At 45.4% G+C, this 16,685-nt stretch overlaps 1 protein-coding gene across 3 annotated transcripts in view; it reads left to right on the forward strand.

Annotated features, from left to right (window-relative positions):
* Positions 1-12,350: 12,350 nt before the first annotated feature.
* Positions 12,351-16,685, forward strand: part of AGO2 (argonaute RISC catalytic component 2) — a 108,346-nt gene continuing 104,011 nt past the window's right edge. For 2 of the 3 annotated variants that reach the window (XM_077809751.1, XM_077809752.1), the window contains exon 1: positions 12,351-12,507. In XM_077809751.1, coding sequence (XP_077665877.1) covers positions 12,468-12,507 — 40 coding nt within the window. In that variant the 5' untranslated portion in view covers positions 12,351-12,467. The remainder of the gene's footprint in view (positions 12,508-16,685) is intronic. The other variant, XM_077809754.1, reaches the window with a different exon arrangement.

Consider the following 16,685-nt stretch of genomic DNA (forward strand, 5'->3'; position numbering starts at 1 on the left):
GGTGTTTTGGGGAAGTGTTTATATATCCAGCCTTAGCCAATCACAGCCCAGAATGAGATCTCTCCGCCAGTCAGTCGAAAGCTGGATATTCTTGCCCAATCACAGAATGCATAGTCCTAGCCAATCAGTGCTCGGCCCCGCCTCTCGCGGGAGTGACGGACACTCACGGAAGTACCCGAGGACAGCCGAGCAGGGAAAGGTGTGTGCAGAGCGACCCCACCGCAGCCGCTAGGGGGAGCAGGAGCGAAGTGGAGGGATTTCCTCCCGGCGCGCCTTGCAAGAGAGTGTTTCCCGCTCTCGGGCACAGGCCCGCTGGAGTCATCGTGCCGTCTCCCGCGACCCGCTTCCCGCGCCCGGGGCAGAGGCGTGCATCTCCGCATCCCCACAGAAAGGTCAAAACACAGCGGAGCGAGCCTTGCGTACACGCAACCTGCCGGCAAATGAGAACCACCACCAGACAAAAATCACATCCACGCTAAAATAAATTGGTTAGTCTCTAAGGTGCCACAAGTACTCCTCTTCTTTCTAGCCACGCTGTGCTAAACAGCAGCTGCTGGCGTAATGCTAGGAAATAGCGTCATCGCCTTCCCAGCATTCCTGTGAGTCACGTATTTATTACGTTATTAAATGCCCCAAAATTGTGTGAGCACAAGGGCTGTCAATTTTGCAATCCCTGAAAACCAAAAACCCCCCCACCCAGCCCCCGAGGCCCCGCCCCGTTTTTTCCTGCAAGGCCCTTCCCTCTGCCGTCCCCTCCCCTCCGTCACTTCCTCTCCCATCCCCCAGGACTCACCTGCCTCCTGCAGAGCTGGGCTGGGAGGAGCTGAAGTGGAGCCTTCGCACCTTCCCAATCGGGCACAGCAGGGGGTCAGTCCCCGGACTCCCGGGGTGAGGGACTGGGGTGGGGAAATCAGGGCACAGCGGGGCTTCCCAGAGCGAGGGGCCAGGGTGGGGAAATCGGGGCAGACAGGTTACACCGGTACCTACTTTGGAGCCGGGAGCCAGTCAGTTCTCTCTAAAAAGAACAGGAGGACTTGTGGCACCTTAGGGACTAACAAATTTATTTGAGCATAAGCTTTCGTGAGCTACAGCTCACTTCATCGGATGCGTTCAGTTCTCTCTGTCAGGCTGGGGGGACGGGAAGGGCAGTAGCTGCTAAGCAAAGCCCCTCCAGCAGCAGCAGCTGCTCTTCCCGCCCAAGGTGGCGGAGGCCAGTTATTGCAGGCAACCAGAATTTTAGCGTCTGGTCAGCTGTGCTGACCAATCGCAGCCAATTTCCCTTTTCGACCAGACCTTTTGGTTTTGGACACCTGGCCACTAGTTAACACAGACTTGAGATTGCCCAAGGTGCCTCCTACCCTTCTAGAATGAGGAGATTAGCTAAATTTAAACCTCTGAAAACCAGGAAATTGTTGTAACAACCAGGCAAGGTACTAACAAACTTCAACAGGACTTTATTTTTAAAGTGGAAAGCTCTTTACCAAGCTGCTGCTGCACCCTTGGTAGCTCTCACTCAGCTTCCTCAATACCCCACCCCTTCCAGTTTCCTGTCCTTTCAGACTCCCAACAGCCAGTGCTTCCAGTTCTAATACTTACAAGCAGCATCTAAACACCACAGAAATGAAGGGTAATGGTCAGAGGTGAAAGTAACTTAAAAGACTCACCGGTACCCAAGTCCTGAGCAGGGGCGTGGTCTCAACCAGAAGAGGTGGGGCCTTTAAATAAAGATTTAAAGGCCCTGGGGCTCCGGCTGCTGCTTCTGGGGCTTCTCAATGGTTCTGCAAGCACTGGTGGATCATAAGGGACATTTCACCGACATCAGCGTGGGATGGCCGGGAAAGGTGCACGACGCTCGCATCTTTAGGAACTCCGGGCTGTTTGAGCAGCTGCAAGAAGGGACTTACTTCCCAGACCAGAAATTACCACTGGGGATGTTGAAATGCCAATAGTTATCCAGCCTACCCCTTGCTCCCAGGGCTCATGAAGCCATACACTGGCATCCTGGAGAGTAGTAAGGAGCAGTTCAACTATAGGCTGAGCAAGTGCAGAATGGTGGTAGAATGTGCCTTTGGTTGTTTAAAAGTTCGTTGGCACTGTTTGCTGACTAGGTCAGACCTCAGCGCAACCCTGAGAGAACCTGGATTTGTGCAGGAAATGGCCCAACTTGATTATCATGCACATTGTGTAGAGAGTTGTCACTTTGGATGGGCTATCACCAGCAGGAGAGTGAATTTGTGTGCGGGGGTGGAGGGTGAGAAAACCTGGATTAGTGCTGGAAATGGCCCAACTTGATGATCACTTTAGATAAGCTATTACCAGCAGGACAGTGGGGTGGGAGGAGGTATTGTTTCATATTCTCTGTGTGTATATAAAGTCTGCTGCAGTTTCCACGGTATGCATCCGATGAAGTGAGCTGTAGCTCACGAAAGCTCATGCTCAAATAAATTGGTTAGTTTCTAAGGTGCCACAAGTACTCCTTTTCTTTTTGCGAAGTTGTGTATCTCTCCCTTCACATTGAGGGAGGGGGCGAATGTCATAAAACCTTTGGGTCTGTACCCCATAAAGGGAATGGACACAAGAGTGTTGGAGCAAGCCCCTAAGGCTGAATCTTTCCAGAGCAGATCTCTGTCTCTCTGTGCAGCTGGGTATGGCCATCACTATGCCATTCCAGGAGCCCACTAAAAAAAAATGAAATGGCCACTGCACGGCTCTGGAAGGGTGTTTTGGAGTTCCAGAGCAGGCACTTGGTTACTGTAAAAATAATAACCTTCTGACTCACACTTCCAATAAAAACATTCCCTACCATAAAAAAAAAAAAAACATGAAGGAGAGATACCGAAGCTAACCTTAAACAAGGCTGGAGGTGTCTTTTCTGTGACCACCAAGCAGCTGGTCACTAACCACTGTTTGGGGTACCACAGAAATTAGGAGCGGACTCCAGATCCAGTCGCCCCAATAGCTGCTGCAGGATTTTAAAAGGCCTTTCGAGTGGAATTGGAGAAAAGCAGTTATTCTGACCCACTGCCAGTTCTCCACCCAGAACTAAATTAAGGACACTGTGTCCAAGCCATACAATCCTTTTCCGTAGCGGGAACCTGACATACCCAAGGTCAGACCGACCTTTCCAATATCCACCCTGAGCTAATGGGCTAATCAGTCACTGTATTGCAAATTAAAACAAAACACAGGACTTCTCAGGGAAAAGAAAACCTAAAGAGAGATCCTGATGCGGTCGCCAATGGGTAGAAAGGGTGGAAAGGCAAAGAAATATATGTGGGATAAGGCAAGAGATTCCTATGCTTCCTGTTACCTTAGATTCAACCCTCCCTATCCAGCATCTGTCATCTGGTAGGTTTGATCTTCCCATAAAGGGTCCCTGCCACCTTGAATAACGAGGAGTCAGTCGTGATAAGGTGAAAAACAAATGAAGTGTATTGAGGGATTGGTGTTCAACAAATGGGTCAAAGAAAAGGAAGCAGTAAACAGTAAAATTATGCAATACAGTGATTTTCCCAAAATGAACCCTATAAACAGGTAAGTAAACTCCTTAATAGAAATCTCCTTCTATAGATCAAGCGTTTATTGTTGCCTGGGACCTCTATCCTCCAGCTAGCTGAAAGCCATTGGAGAGGAACTCCAGGGAGTCCCTTGATGTTCCTCTGGGTCTGTAGAAGAGTAGAAGGTACATTGGGGGACAGCAGCTGATGGTAAGTGGAATGTGGCTGTCTGTTCTTCTCTTCTCCTTGCAGGTGCTGACAAAGTAGAAGCACAGTTGTGGAAGGAAAAGCCTAGCCCCCTCTACCACTAGGATGGTTAGGTGAATACAAGTCAGACCCTTACGGTCACTCAGATGGACAGCAGCTGAGCAGTGCTTGGGGCAGACTTATAAAATCTGACCCAGGAAACCCCACAGAAGGAGCAGAAAACCCCTTCTGGGAAACCCTGTGGAAAGGGTGGTAAAAACCAGTTTTATCCAGAAGTTGTTTACCACTTCTGAGGAGAAATAAAAGGTGGGAAAACTGTGATCAGCTGGATCACATGGGCACAAACTCCATTTTGAAAATCAGTATGAGATCCTGAAATTATACAAAACATGCAAAATGGACATAAGCCAAATATACAAAATAGACATAACCCAACACCTGAAATATAGTCCCAACACCTGAGTTAATATTAAATCTCTGCTTCCTTGCCCCAGTGGACCAATTTATGATGGAGACATATGTATATCTATATAGACGTAGATATAGAGTAGATAAACACACCTATCCTCCTAAGCACTCATTTGACTCACAGTGTAGAAAATGTACTATTCCAAGAGGAATAAGCATAAATGATGGCATGCTGAAGGGAAATGTTTGCCACTTAATTGTACTATGACCAGGAACTGGTGGACAAAACACACACGAATATCCCATAGAGACAATCCTATACTAGTTGAAAAGAGGTGGAATTCTGTCTCTGTTTTCCATGGTTGTAAGTACCTGGTTCTTTAGGGCTATCACAGTTACAAATGAGAATAAGTCTCATTATCCACATTGGAGCAGAGTAATTCATTTTCTAAATAATTTTTAAATGGTTTTCTTACAGGGTGCTTTTTGTATTACAGATGGTCCCAATTAAGTGTATTTTTCTGACTTGGAACAATAATTGTCCTGAACAAAGGAAAAGAAGAAAAGAAATACTCAGTAATGGGCATTAGATATTACACTGCTTATCTAAGGACTGACCCATAAGAGCTGCTACAAATCTAAATGAAAGGACTTGGATTTACTTGGAATCCTGTGATGAGGTGTGTACCCTACACAGGCACCGAAAGGGCTAATGCGGACCTGAGAAGCCATTTGGCTACCTGGCTGCACCTGGAGGATGGGCGAGGTTTAATTTGAGATGAAGCCTAGTCGAGACGGGGGTGGGAGAGGACTATAAACAGAGGAAGTTGAGCTGGGACTTAGGGTGGAGGACTAACTGGATTGATTGAAAATGGTGGCTTTTCTGATCCTAAATGAAGTCACTCAGGAAACTGAAGAAGAGTCTGTTAGAGAGGGATAATGGCTACAAAGTAGGAGGGAAGGAAGAGTAGAAGCAAAATCAGAGGATGTTGATATCAGTAAAACAAGTGATAAAAATGGTGCATGCTTAGAAAAGTTAATTGATTAAAACAGTTCAGTGGTTTTAAATGATGACACTCCAACTAGATTTAATGCAGCAGATAATAGTTTTTCCTGCTTAGACCTGGGAATTATAACGGCAGATACTGCAAGTAAATGCAACTTGGAAATATATAAGGAAGAAGGAATGGGATGTGATAATTTCCCTGTACTTCTTACTTTTCAAGGGCAAGGTAAGTTTGAAGGTATCCACCAAGAATTTTAAGAAGGATAACTGGGAGACATTTACAAGTAAATGTACAGAATTTATGAATAATCATTGTGTGACTGATGACCTAGAGAATTTCAATGATAATGTAATGGATTAATAGAAGCAGTTACTATAGCTATATCTAGGATATTGAAGTATCCCAAAACTAAAAACTCACTTCTGTGGTAAAATGAGGAGTCCAAAATGTCAGTTAAAGAGAAGAACAAAGCCTACAGAAAAGCTAAATATACAATGAATAGCAAATATCTAATGAACTATAAAAGCAGTCATTAGGACAAGGAATTATAAAAAAAAAAAAATCAAAGAAAGAGAGTTGGAGCAAGTACTGTGGGCAGATAAACAAAGACAAGACATCAGAAATATACAGGCAAATCAGAAGACTGAATGGAATTTGGACTGAAAATAGCCACATGCCAGGTCTTATTGGCATTGACAACATAGTTAAAAGTTCTGGTAATGAGAAAACAGAAGTTTTAGCAGAAACTTTCTAAGGGTGAGTAATGGTGGAAATGAAAGTGATGTTTTCCTCCAGATTAAAAGACAATTCATTGAAAAGAGTCATAGTCTATTATGTAGTTGGGGTAAACATGAAGATACTATGCTGAATGAATAGCTTTGTATGTGAGAACTTGAGAAAGCTGTTGATATAAGAAAGATTACATCCCCAGGTAAAGATAATATATGTAACATAGTGCTTAATCCTCAAACTACTTTCAGAGAGGTATTATCTTGAAATTATTTAACACTATATGGGAGAAAAGGAGTGATACTGGTAAAGTAGAAATATGCAGCAGTAATTCCCATACAAAAAACAGACAAACTATCCCCAAAACTCAATACCTATAACCCCCAGGCAGGGGGCCTGTAACCTGAGCCCTGCCACCCAGGGTCAAAGTTTCGCCTTTGGCCTCAGGCGATGGGGCTCAGGCTCAGGCTCAGGCTTTGGCCCTGGGCCCCAGCAAGTCTAAGCCAGCCCTGGCAATCCCGTTCAAATGGGGTCCCAACCCACTTTGGGGTCTCAACCCACGGTTTGAGAACCACTGATCTAGACCATCCCTGGCAGGTGTTTGTCTAACCTAATCTTAAAAATCCCCAATGATGGAGATTCCACAACATCCCTAGGCAATTTATTCCAGTACTTAACTACCCTGACAGTTAGGAAGCTTTTCCTAATGTCCAACCTAAACCACCTTTGCTGCAATTTAAGCTCATTGCTTCTTGTCCTATCTTCAGAGGTTAAGGAGAACGCATTTTCTCCCTCCTCTTTGTAACTACCTTTTATGTACTTAAACTGTTATGTCCCTTCTTAGTCTTCTCTTCTCCAGACTAAACAAACCCAATTTTTTACAATCTTCCCTCATAGGTCCTGTAATTTTGAGACCTTTAATCATTTTTGTTGCTCCGGACCCCTCCCATAAGGCTGAAGCCTTGAGCCCTGGCACCTCCCACGGATTTGAAAATATTTACTGGAGCTCTGCTCTGGTGGGCTCCTGCTGAATTTAAGCCCAGCTGACTGTTACTTATCACCTTATTATCTTGTAGGTGTTTGCAAATTGATTGCTTAATTATTTGCTCCATTATCTTTCTGGGTACTGAAGTTCAGCCCAACCTTATTTAATATGATAAATGATCTCCCAAAACAAGTAGTGCAATAGGTATCACTATATTTGCAGATAATTGTGCTCTGTGGGTTAGGAACAGGAATACTGAGGTGGCAGAAAAGAGAATCAACAAAGCATTATGAGAGACCTCTGAGGAAATGCATGGGGTTTCAAGATCTCCATTGCTAACTCCAAAGGATTGATCTTTACAAAAAGGAAAGTTACAAAAGAACATAAACTGTGTCTCTATGGAGAACAAATAGATATAATTAAGAGTTCAAATTCTAAGGAGTAATTAGTACTAAATTATGTTGAAAAGATCATATTAACTAGGCTAAAGATAAATGTACAAGAAGGATTAATCTGCTTAAAAGTCTTGCTGGGCCTGGGACTAATGGGGGGAGGGAGAGATGGATAAGAAAACACTGCTGATGCTATACAGAGTCTTAATCAGACTAGCTTTTGACTATGGCTTTCTGTCAGCATCAGAATTTAACAAATTAGATTTAATACAAGCCCAGGCACTACGAATTGTGTGCTCTAGATTTATTACAATACTATATGAGAACTACAGAGCTTCTAGTGAAATACCTGTTACAGTATGAATGAAACCACTGGACCTAACTTTCTGGGCTAAAGTTAATGGAATCTGCAATGATGAAAGTACCAAACATATGAGGATTGTTGAGAATTCAATACGTGAACTATAGCACATGATGTTAGAACTCCATATGCCGTTTGAGTTTAAGAGTGGATGCAGGAGAAACAAGGAAAAACTGAATGAAGTCAAAACTTTTAGTCAATGGAGAATTAGTTATGGATGGCAAGTCGCATGTCCAAATGTGGTATTAGATTTATTTGATAAACTTAAGGGTAAAAAAGATACTAAATATTTAAAATGAAGTGCATCAGTATATAGATGAAAAGTACAGTAGGTTTCCTCAAATATATATACAGATGGGTCCAAGGAAGTAGGGGCAGCACATTGTATACCAAAACTTGGAATTAGCTAATCTAAAAGGATATCTGATAGTGCATATGTCTGACAGCTGAGGTAGTAGCAATAATGCTAATATTAAATTGGATCTGGGATGTATCCCCAGCAGCAGCAGTCCCTTTTTCTGATTCCACCTCAGGCTTTATGGTGGTGTTTGTTTGTTTGTTTTTTTTTTAAAGGGTGCTTCAATATGTAGAAGTGACTTAATCAGTGAAATTATATTTCTATTAACTGAGTTAGTTCAGATGGGGATACATGGAGCATTACCTTAGATCCCGTCACATATTTGGGGGGGGGGAAAACAGGGAATAAAATGGCAGACAAAGCAGCTAAAAATGCTGTAAGAAATGGAAGGATTGACACAGAAATACCATTGAGTAAACAGGAATTAATGTAAAAGAAATGGCAAAAGATTTGGATGAATGGAAAAAGAGGAAGTTTTTTTTTAATTGTGCCCTTGAGTAGAGGACTATGACATACTTCAGAGCCTGAATAGAATTAATGGAGTGATTTTGTTTAGAGTACTAATTGGCCACTGTGGCTTAAACAAAAATATTTGTCAAATAATTAGACACAGATGGACGATGTGCAGTTAGGTGGAAGAAACATTTACTCACCTTTTTATAGATATGTAAGGGTTCTGATCTTAAAAAAAAGGAGAATTTTTTGAGGAATTCAAATGTATTGTAAATGTAAAAAAGTTACATTGTTTAGTAAAAACATTGGGAAAATGGAGTATTATTAAAAAAGGCACTCTTACATTACCTAAAAGATACATGACAGACCAAGACAATGTAAACCACTAAGTACTGAAGGTTTATAGTTGGTGGTGGCTATAGAATATCCAGTCAAGTCTGCTTCGCTATTAAAAAAGAGGGAAAATGAATGGATGGGGCTGCAGGGAGGAGAGGAAGCTTGCAATCGTTGTCTTAGCGTATGTGCAACATGCCTCAGGTGGCACATGACCAGGATTCATCACTGAATTTGGTCCGCTGGTTGGATAACTCTCTGGGATTAGCCTGTGGGGAGATAGTCAAGGAAAATTCCCTGAAGATGAAGAAGCCCCTGGGGTCCTCTCCTGAGTAGAGAAGTATGGTATCAAGCAGAGTGGCCCAGGGGTCGGTCCTGGGGCTGGTTTTGTTCAACTCTTTATTAATGATCTTCATGATGGGATTATTTGCACCCTCACAAGTTTGCAGATGAAACTAAGCTGTGGGGGAGAGGTAGATATGATGGAGGGTAAGGATAGGGTCCAGAGTGACCTAGACAAATTGGAGGATTGGGCCAAAAGAAATCTGATGAGGTTCAACAAGGACAAGTGCAGAGTCCTGCACTTAGGAAGGAAGAATCCCATGCATCGCTACAGGCTGAGGACCAACTGGCTAAGCAACAGTTGCAGAAAAGGACCTGGAGATTATAGTGGATGAGAGGCTGGATATGAGTCAACAGTGTGCCCTCATTGCCAAGAAGGCCAATGGCATATTGGGCTGTATTAGTAGGATCATTGCCAGCAGATCAAGGGAAGTGATTATTCCCCTCTGGTGAGGCCACACCTGGAGTATTGCATCCAGTTTTGGTCCCCCCACTGCAGAAGGGATGTAGACAAATTGGAGAGAGTCCAGCGGAGGGCAACGAACATGATTGGGGGCTGGGGCACGTGACTTATGAGGAGAGGCTGAGGGAACTGAGGGTTATTTAGTCTGCAGAAGAGAAGAGTGAGGGGGGATTTGATAGCAGCCTTCAACTACCTGAAGGGGGGGGGGTTTCAAAGAGGATGGAGCTCAGCTGTTCTCAAGGGTGGCAGATGACAGAACAAGAAGCAGTGGTCTCAAGTTGGAGTGGGGGAGGTGTAGGTTGGATATTAGGAAACACTATTTCACTAGGAGGGTATTGAAGCACTGGAATGCGTTACCTAAGGAGGTGGTGGAATCTCTATCCTTAGAGGTTTTTAAGGCCCAGCTTGACAAAGCCCTGGCTGGGATGATTTAGTTGGGGTTGGTTCTGCTTTGAGGAGGGGATTGGAGTAGATGATCTCCTGAGGTCTCTTCCAACTCTAATATTCTATGATAAGAGGCCAGAGGAGACATGAAACAGCCCCTGGAGTGAAGCTGTCTCTGGTGGGAAGCTCTGACAGAGGAGTAGGATCTGGTCTTCTAGGAAGTGTTCTTTTAAGGACCAAGGCAGGGAAAATGAAGAAGAGGGGTTAAAAAAATCAAGCTTGGTGAGGGCAGAAGTTGGCTTAAGTTGGTACTTTCTGTTTGGGATTTTGTTATGGGATTCTAGGGCAGAATCCTATGAATCCCGATCCTGAAAGAAGAGGGATCATAGAGGGGCTATGGAGAGGCCCTGCTGATAGGCTCATGTAGAAGCCCAGGGATATAGCAGGGGTGGGTCTGATACAGACAGATACTGCCTCCTAGCTACAGAGACCCTGGACTGGAACCCAGAGAAGTTGGCATGAAGCCTCCCTGATATAAGGGGATAAGGACAGAGCTCAGAGTTAACCTTCTGTGATGATATTTGGACTTCTATTTATTGAGATCTGTTCCATCCCTTTTGGGTGTACTTAAATTGTGACCTGAATGGAGGTCTGAGTCACAGGAAGAGATGGGTAAGCAGAGTGCTGTTGGCAGGGTATGCCAGTTGGGGAGGGAGGTTTTACACCTCACCCGGTCACAAAGAGGTGCTCCAGCAGTGGGTCTATTCTTCCATAGAACCAGGACATGCACCAAGCTAAGAACTCATGCAATTACATGTCAGAGTAGTTAACCGCTTGAATTTAATTATGCTTCTATGCAGTATATATTGTATCCTGTTCTTCTTAATGTTCTATTTTAGGATTTTGTTCCTTTATTAAATGTATAATATAAGTTTATATATAGAAAGAAATATACTGCGGAAAGTGACCATTAGGAAGATTGACATGATTGATTAATACTGATAATCTGCAATATGACTATTTATAATTCTCTCATGTTACCAAAAACAATGTATCACTCTCCTCTTTTATAACAGCTTTTTATGTATTTGAAGACTGTTATTCTGTCTTCTTCTCGCCTCTTCCCCCCGCCCCGGCTCTTCTCCTCTCCACGGTAAACAAATACAGGGATTGGGTCTGCCTGGTTTATATGTGGGGTCTGAGGAAGTCTAATCCCCGGGGGTGAGATTTCCTCTGAGGAATCCCCAAAATAGGCAGGGGTGAACTGTGTCCTGGCCTTATCCCTATTGGCCATGGGTTTCCTACAACTGCGCCTACCTCAGCAGAGGGAATTCCCACTCAGCTGGGGAAGGAGCTTCCTCCAATCCTGCCCTAAAGGCAAGAGTATCAGTCAACCATTTTAGAGTAACCTAGCAGAAGTAGGGACAGAGGCCCCTGAAGAACAGCTGCCAAGTAGGCAGGACAATACTCCACCCTTTGACCCTTCTCCTGTTCTTTTTCGCTTCGCACACAGTGATTTATTTTCTTAAGGACTGAAATACTTTCCGCTAATGAAAATCTTTGGGCTCAGACTACATGATCTGATGAGGCCCCTTTGATGTTAAAGTCTATGAAATGGGCTGATAGCTTCTGGTCGCCCCCAAAACTAGTAGCTAGGAAGGCAGGAAAGGCCCCTATTGTCTGCACATAGAAAACATGAAGTGTGTGTGGGGGGAAGAACTGGAGCCAGTGGGGGCAAATGAGAGCATGAGCTAGGGCAAAGGTGGGACAGGAGCTGCAGGCATGCTGAGAACAGATGCAACAGGATTTTGGGATGTGGGGGGAACTACAAGGATCAGCATTGCGAGTGCCTGGGGTAGGAGCAGTTGGGGTGGGCTTGGGTGCTGGAACTAGGGGAGTGGGGTTAGAGTGACCAAATAGCAAGCGTGAAAAATCGGGATGGGAGTGGGGGTAATTGGCCCCTATGTAAGAAAAAGCCCCAAATAGCCGGACATTGGGTCAGCTGGTGCTAGTGTACCCCTTAGCCTGAAGGAGTTTCAGTCCTGTTCAGTCGTTTACAGTTTGATTCAATGGCTCTCAGCATCCCGCTTCCCCACTATAAAATTATTCCAGCGCCCCTGGGTCCGGCAGCTATGGTAGCGGGGAAGGAGGATGCCAGTGTCAGCGGGGATGTGTCATTGGCCCGCCGGCCCGCACAGAGGGAAGGATGGGGTGGGCCGCCGCCTCGGGGAGTCGCGGAAGGTCGGTCAGTCGCTCCGCTCTGGGGGCGGCAGATCAGGGACGCTGAGGTGGCTGTCCCCGCTTCCCGCCAGTAGAGGGAGGGACGAGAAGGAAGCCGGAGGGAGGAGCGTCCGCCTCCCCCGTGACCACCCGGCTCCTCCTCGCCCAGTGCCGCTGAGTAACCTGGTTTCCCGGCTCGGAGTCGGCCCTCCTCCTCCCTTCCCTGAGCGTCAGTGCAGCCGGGGCTCGGGCTAGCTCCCCAGAGCCGCTGCTGAAGTAGGAACCGCCTGCCCTGGAGAGAGGCGCCGCCGCCTCTTCACACGGAGACATGTATCCGGGAGCTGCCGCCGCCGCCTCCCCCGGACCCGGTGAGTCCCCAGCCACCCGCTGCTCCCCGGCTCGAGCTGGGTTTGAACGCGTGGGACCGTTGGTGCGTGAGCCACTCCGGCAGCGCGAGACGCAGCGCGAGTCCCCCGCGAGACGGGGCTGGGGGTGGGGGGACTGTCTGGGGAGAGTGCGCGAGGTGCCAACCGCCCAGCCCTGGGGGAAGGGGGGCGTGAAGCACTCGCGAGCCTCAGCGCGCGCGTCGGCTCCCCACCCCTGGCCGGGCCTTATGGAGTCTCTCGGAATGGCCGCGCGGCCCGGCTGTGTGCTGTAGAAGCGGGCGGGGAAGGAGGGGTCAGGCCGCTGCCGTCCCCTCCTCCTCAGGGAGGGATCGAGCGAGCGTGCGTATCCTGAGGCCTCTTTGTGGGCAGGGGTCCCTTCCTCTCTTTGCCGCGGTGGGGGCTGTCCCCGGAGGTAGGGAAGGCTTCGGGTGTAGGCCCTGCGGGAAGCCTGCGGACGCGGGGAGGGGCTGCCCGGCTGCAAAGCAGCCGCAGGAACTCGGGGGGCCTGCTCGCCTCCTTCACCCTAGAGCCTCGCACGCAGACACTGGCACAGTGCCCCGTTGCTGCCCCTGCTCAGGACCTCTTACGCCAGCCGGAGAGGCCACTGGACGTGCTGGGGGCGCAGTGCATGGCAACAGCGGGGCCGTTGTAACCACCGCGGTCGTCATTGCATGCACTGGGATGGCCTGTTGCTACCCGCACTGTGTACTGGTGTCGCCAGTCAGGACCCTGCTGCTAATTCCAGTATACCCTGCTGCTGCTTCTGCCAGTACTATATGTGCTGGGGTTACTGCCCAGGAGCATGCCCTGGCCGTCCTATGGACCATCAGGATCATTGTTGCACACACTCGCTACTTGTGGCTGCACCGCTGCCAATATTGGACATGCTGTGATCACCACTGAGGGCACAACCATTAGACGTGCTGGTATTGCCATTCGGGGTTTTGCAGCGCCGATTGGGTTTATAACATTAGTGTGAAGCCCTGCCACCACTGCTGTGGCAGTTGGGTTTGTTCTGGAGTGCTGAAAGTGAGGAGGAATTCACCAGTTCTGGTGGGTGTTGTCATACTAGACCATGTGGTGACGAATAATCTTTCTGGAGAGCTGGAACTCATCAAGGAGAAGACTTAGGGACTAGAGAAGAAATTTATCCAAAACAAGTTCATGTCCCCAAACAAGCTTGTAACTAGCAAGTGAAAGTGTGAGTTTGTGTACCCGGATCATAAAAACAATGAAGAGTAAATATTGATCGGAGCAGGGACTGGAGCCCAGGTGTTCTCCTTCCCAAATGTGTGCCCTCACCACCAGGCTATAAGGTCAATCTCGCACTCTCTCTGGGCCAGTGAATATTTAGTTACTAATACAGAATGGAACAGTTTCAGCAGGAGAGATTGAAAAAGATCCACCTCAGAATAGCTAATAACCTGGTGGTTGGGGCACTCCCTTGGGAAGGGGGAGACCTGAGTTGATGTCGCTGTTCCAGAGTGAGAATTCAAACCTGGGTCTCCCACATCCTAGATGAATGCCCGAAGCACTAGGCTATTGGGTGTAAGGGGGGCACCTTCACTTCGGTTTTGTGACTGGCTCCTAAGTCCCCTTATGAATCTTGTCTAAAAAAGCAAAATGTTCTGTTGTGACACTTCTGAAACTTTTTTCCTTTTTTTGGACAAACAGTATGGCAGAATGGATATAAATTCACTAAATGTTTCAGTCAACTCAGATCTGCATTTGTGGTAGGGAGGTGGGGGGACGTTTAGCAAAATAAATTGCACCTAGCTCTAAATTTCATCTCCTAGCAGAGGAGGAGAGTGAAGATCTAGGGGGCAGGGCTTTCCCAATCAGTGAGATGAAACGAAGCTCTCTTTTAGCAAGGGAATGGGAGCTGTGCTTTTCTTTCTTTTAACCCCTGGAGCTCAGGCCTGCTGCTAGACATACTGGGGAAATTGATTATGCTGTGTAGCAGCAGCATCAAACTCAGATTCTGCTATTGCTATGCACCTGTGCTCGTGCCCTGCTAGTGCAGACACTAGTGCTATTATTTTCATCCTCCCACTTACGCACACTGGGGCCTCTGCATGCATCCCACTACTGCTGCCAGGTTCATCTCATTCACCCTCAATAAACGTTCAAGGGTCATGGCTCAGAATCTGCCATTGCTGCCAGGACTACGCTATCCACTTCCTATTTGACACACCTCCATCACAGTTCTCTACGCTATCTTGCTATTTTTTTAAATGAATGTATGCTGGTGTTACATTCACCCCTTTGAGTGAGTTAGTATATGGTTTGAGTACTCACTACACATACAGCTGGATCAGAGTTGATAGGTGTCCGTAGAACTGCCCGTATACATGTCTATCACCACTTAAATACTGTGCACTTAAACCTCACTGCCGTCAGAGTTCTCAAACAGTGCTGCTGCAGTATACACACGCAAGTAGCCACCTCCTTATTCAGATTCCATCACCAAACTGGTCTCCACAGTCCACTCAGATCTTGTCATTAGGGTCTCTTGTCCCTTTTGCCAATCCAGTCATTCATTTGCCATAGCATTTGGTGTTAAATCTCCAGTCCCCTCCTAGACTGAGCATTTAAAAAAAAAAAAAAATTGACTCCTGTGTTGCTGCTTCTTTTATTGGTACTAAATATGGCAACTTAATTCTAACAGGCTGTTGTGTGAGGGGGATTGTGCTTAAAAGGGATTTTGGAAGAGAGAAAATTTGTTTGCACCAATCCTAGCTTTCATCTAAATGTTCTTTGAAAAGGGGATTAGAGAAGGTGCCTTGATGAGGGGCTTCTCCTTCTGTCCTCTTTCCCAAAGTGTTTGTTTTGGATTCACAACTTGGCTGTGACACTTCATGTGAGGATACAAAGCCTGGTGCTTTACTACTTAGTTTTCTCACAAAAACATTATTCAAAAATGAGTTTCTAGAACACCATAGGAAAACCCTGTCTTTAAAAAAAAAAAAAAAAAAAAAAAAAGGGGGGGGGGGAGTTTGATTGCACGATCTTTAAATTCTGCATTCTAGAAGGCCAGAGCAAGTCAAGAGAATATAGTACTATTCATTAAACTAATGAATCTTTATATTTTGAGTAACTAGTAATAAAAGAAGTAGTACATTTAATCTCTAAACTTTTAAATTACAATATTTAGGGTGCCCTGATACCTCCTAGAATTCTTCAAAGAAAATTCTGTACAGAAACAATTTCTGTAAAGTTCACATCTTAAATATATTTTTTTCTCTCTCGCTCTTTTTTTTTTTTTTTTAAAGGACACTTGCTTTTGCTTTAAATCTGATGTTTGGAGTAGATTTCATAAACATGAGTATTGCTTCACATTTAGAATAAGAAAAAACAGATATATTTGAAAATGCATTCTAAAAGTTTGAGAAACAAGTTTTCTAAGTTCTCTTTAATGTGTCATTGGTTCTCTAAGTCTATCAACAAAGACAAAGTTGTGGCTTTTCATTTGATAAATAACACCACTATAGTAATACTTGGGAGGGTTGTGTCACTTTAAGTTTCTGTTTTTCCTCTGTCAACATCGAAATTAACTTTGAGATCTGTCTTGTATGGTTTCTACTCATGTAAATTGCTTTTAAAACTGCTTGTCTGTTTGTGTCATTGGTCAGAAGCTATTCTTGTACTCTAATTCAGAAGGTTTTATTTTAAAAGCTGGCAAATGACAGGTTTGAAATAATTTTGTTGAGAAATTGAGTGAAAATAGCATGCATTGATTTTTTTTTTTTTCTTTTTTCATATCCATTTTAGTGTAACAGGACTCCAAATATGCTTAAAAATCAGGAGCTCGTGTCTGTTTTGGTGGAGTTGCCACTAATGGATTCTGTAGCCTCTTAAAACTAGGTGTTTTTTGGGGGGGGCAGGGAGGGGGGAAGAGATTGTATGTAGAAATGTACAAATGCTTTACCTGGTTTTTGGAATTTGAGGCGATTAGGATGTCTATTTTGCCATTGTGTGACATTTTTTATACTTGGGTTTTTTGTCTTGATGATCTACTATGGGAAGATGCTGGTTGTTGTCTGTTCTGAAAGACCATTAGGGACACGTACTTGAGTTGGCATTGGACCATGCTATGAGGATCAGTATTGTACTTTAAACTAAGTGACTTCAACTGTCTTGTCCTTTAATATCAACTGCAA

This window comes from Eretmochelys imbricata, chromosome 2, assembly GCF_965152235.1.
Source record: "Eretmochelys imbricata isolate rEreImb1 chromosome 2, rEreImb1.hap1, whole genome shotgun sequence".
In the NCBI taxonomy this organism is placed as follows: Eukaryota; Metazoa; Chordata; order Testudines; family Cheloniidae; genus Eretmochelys; species Eretmochelys imbricata.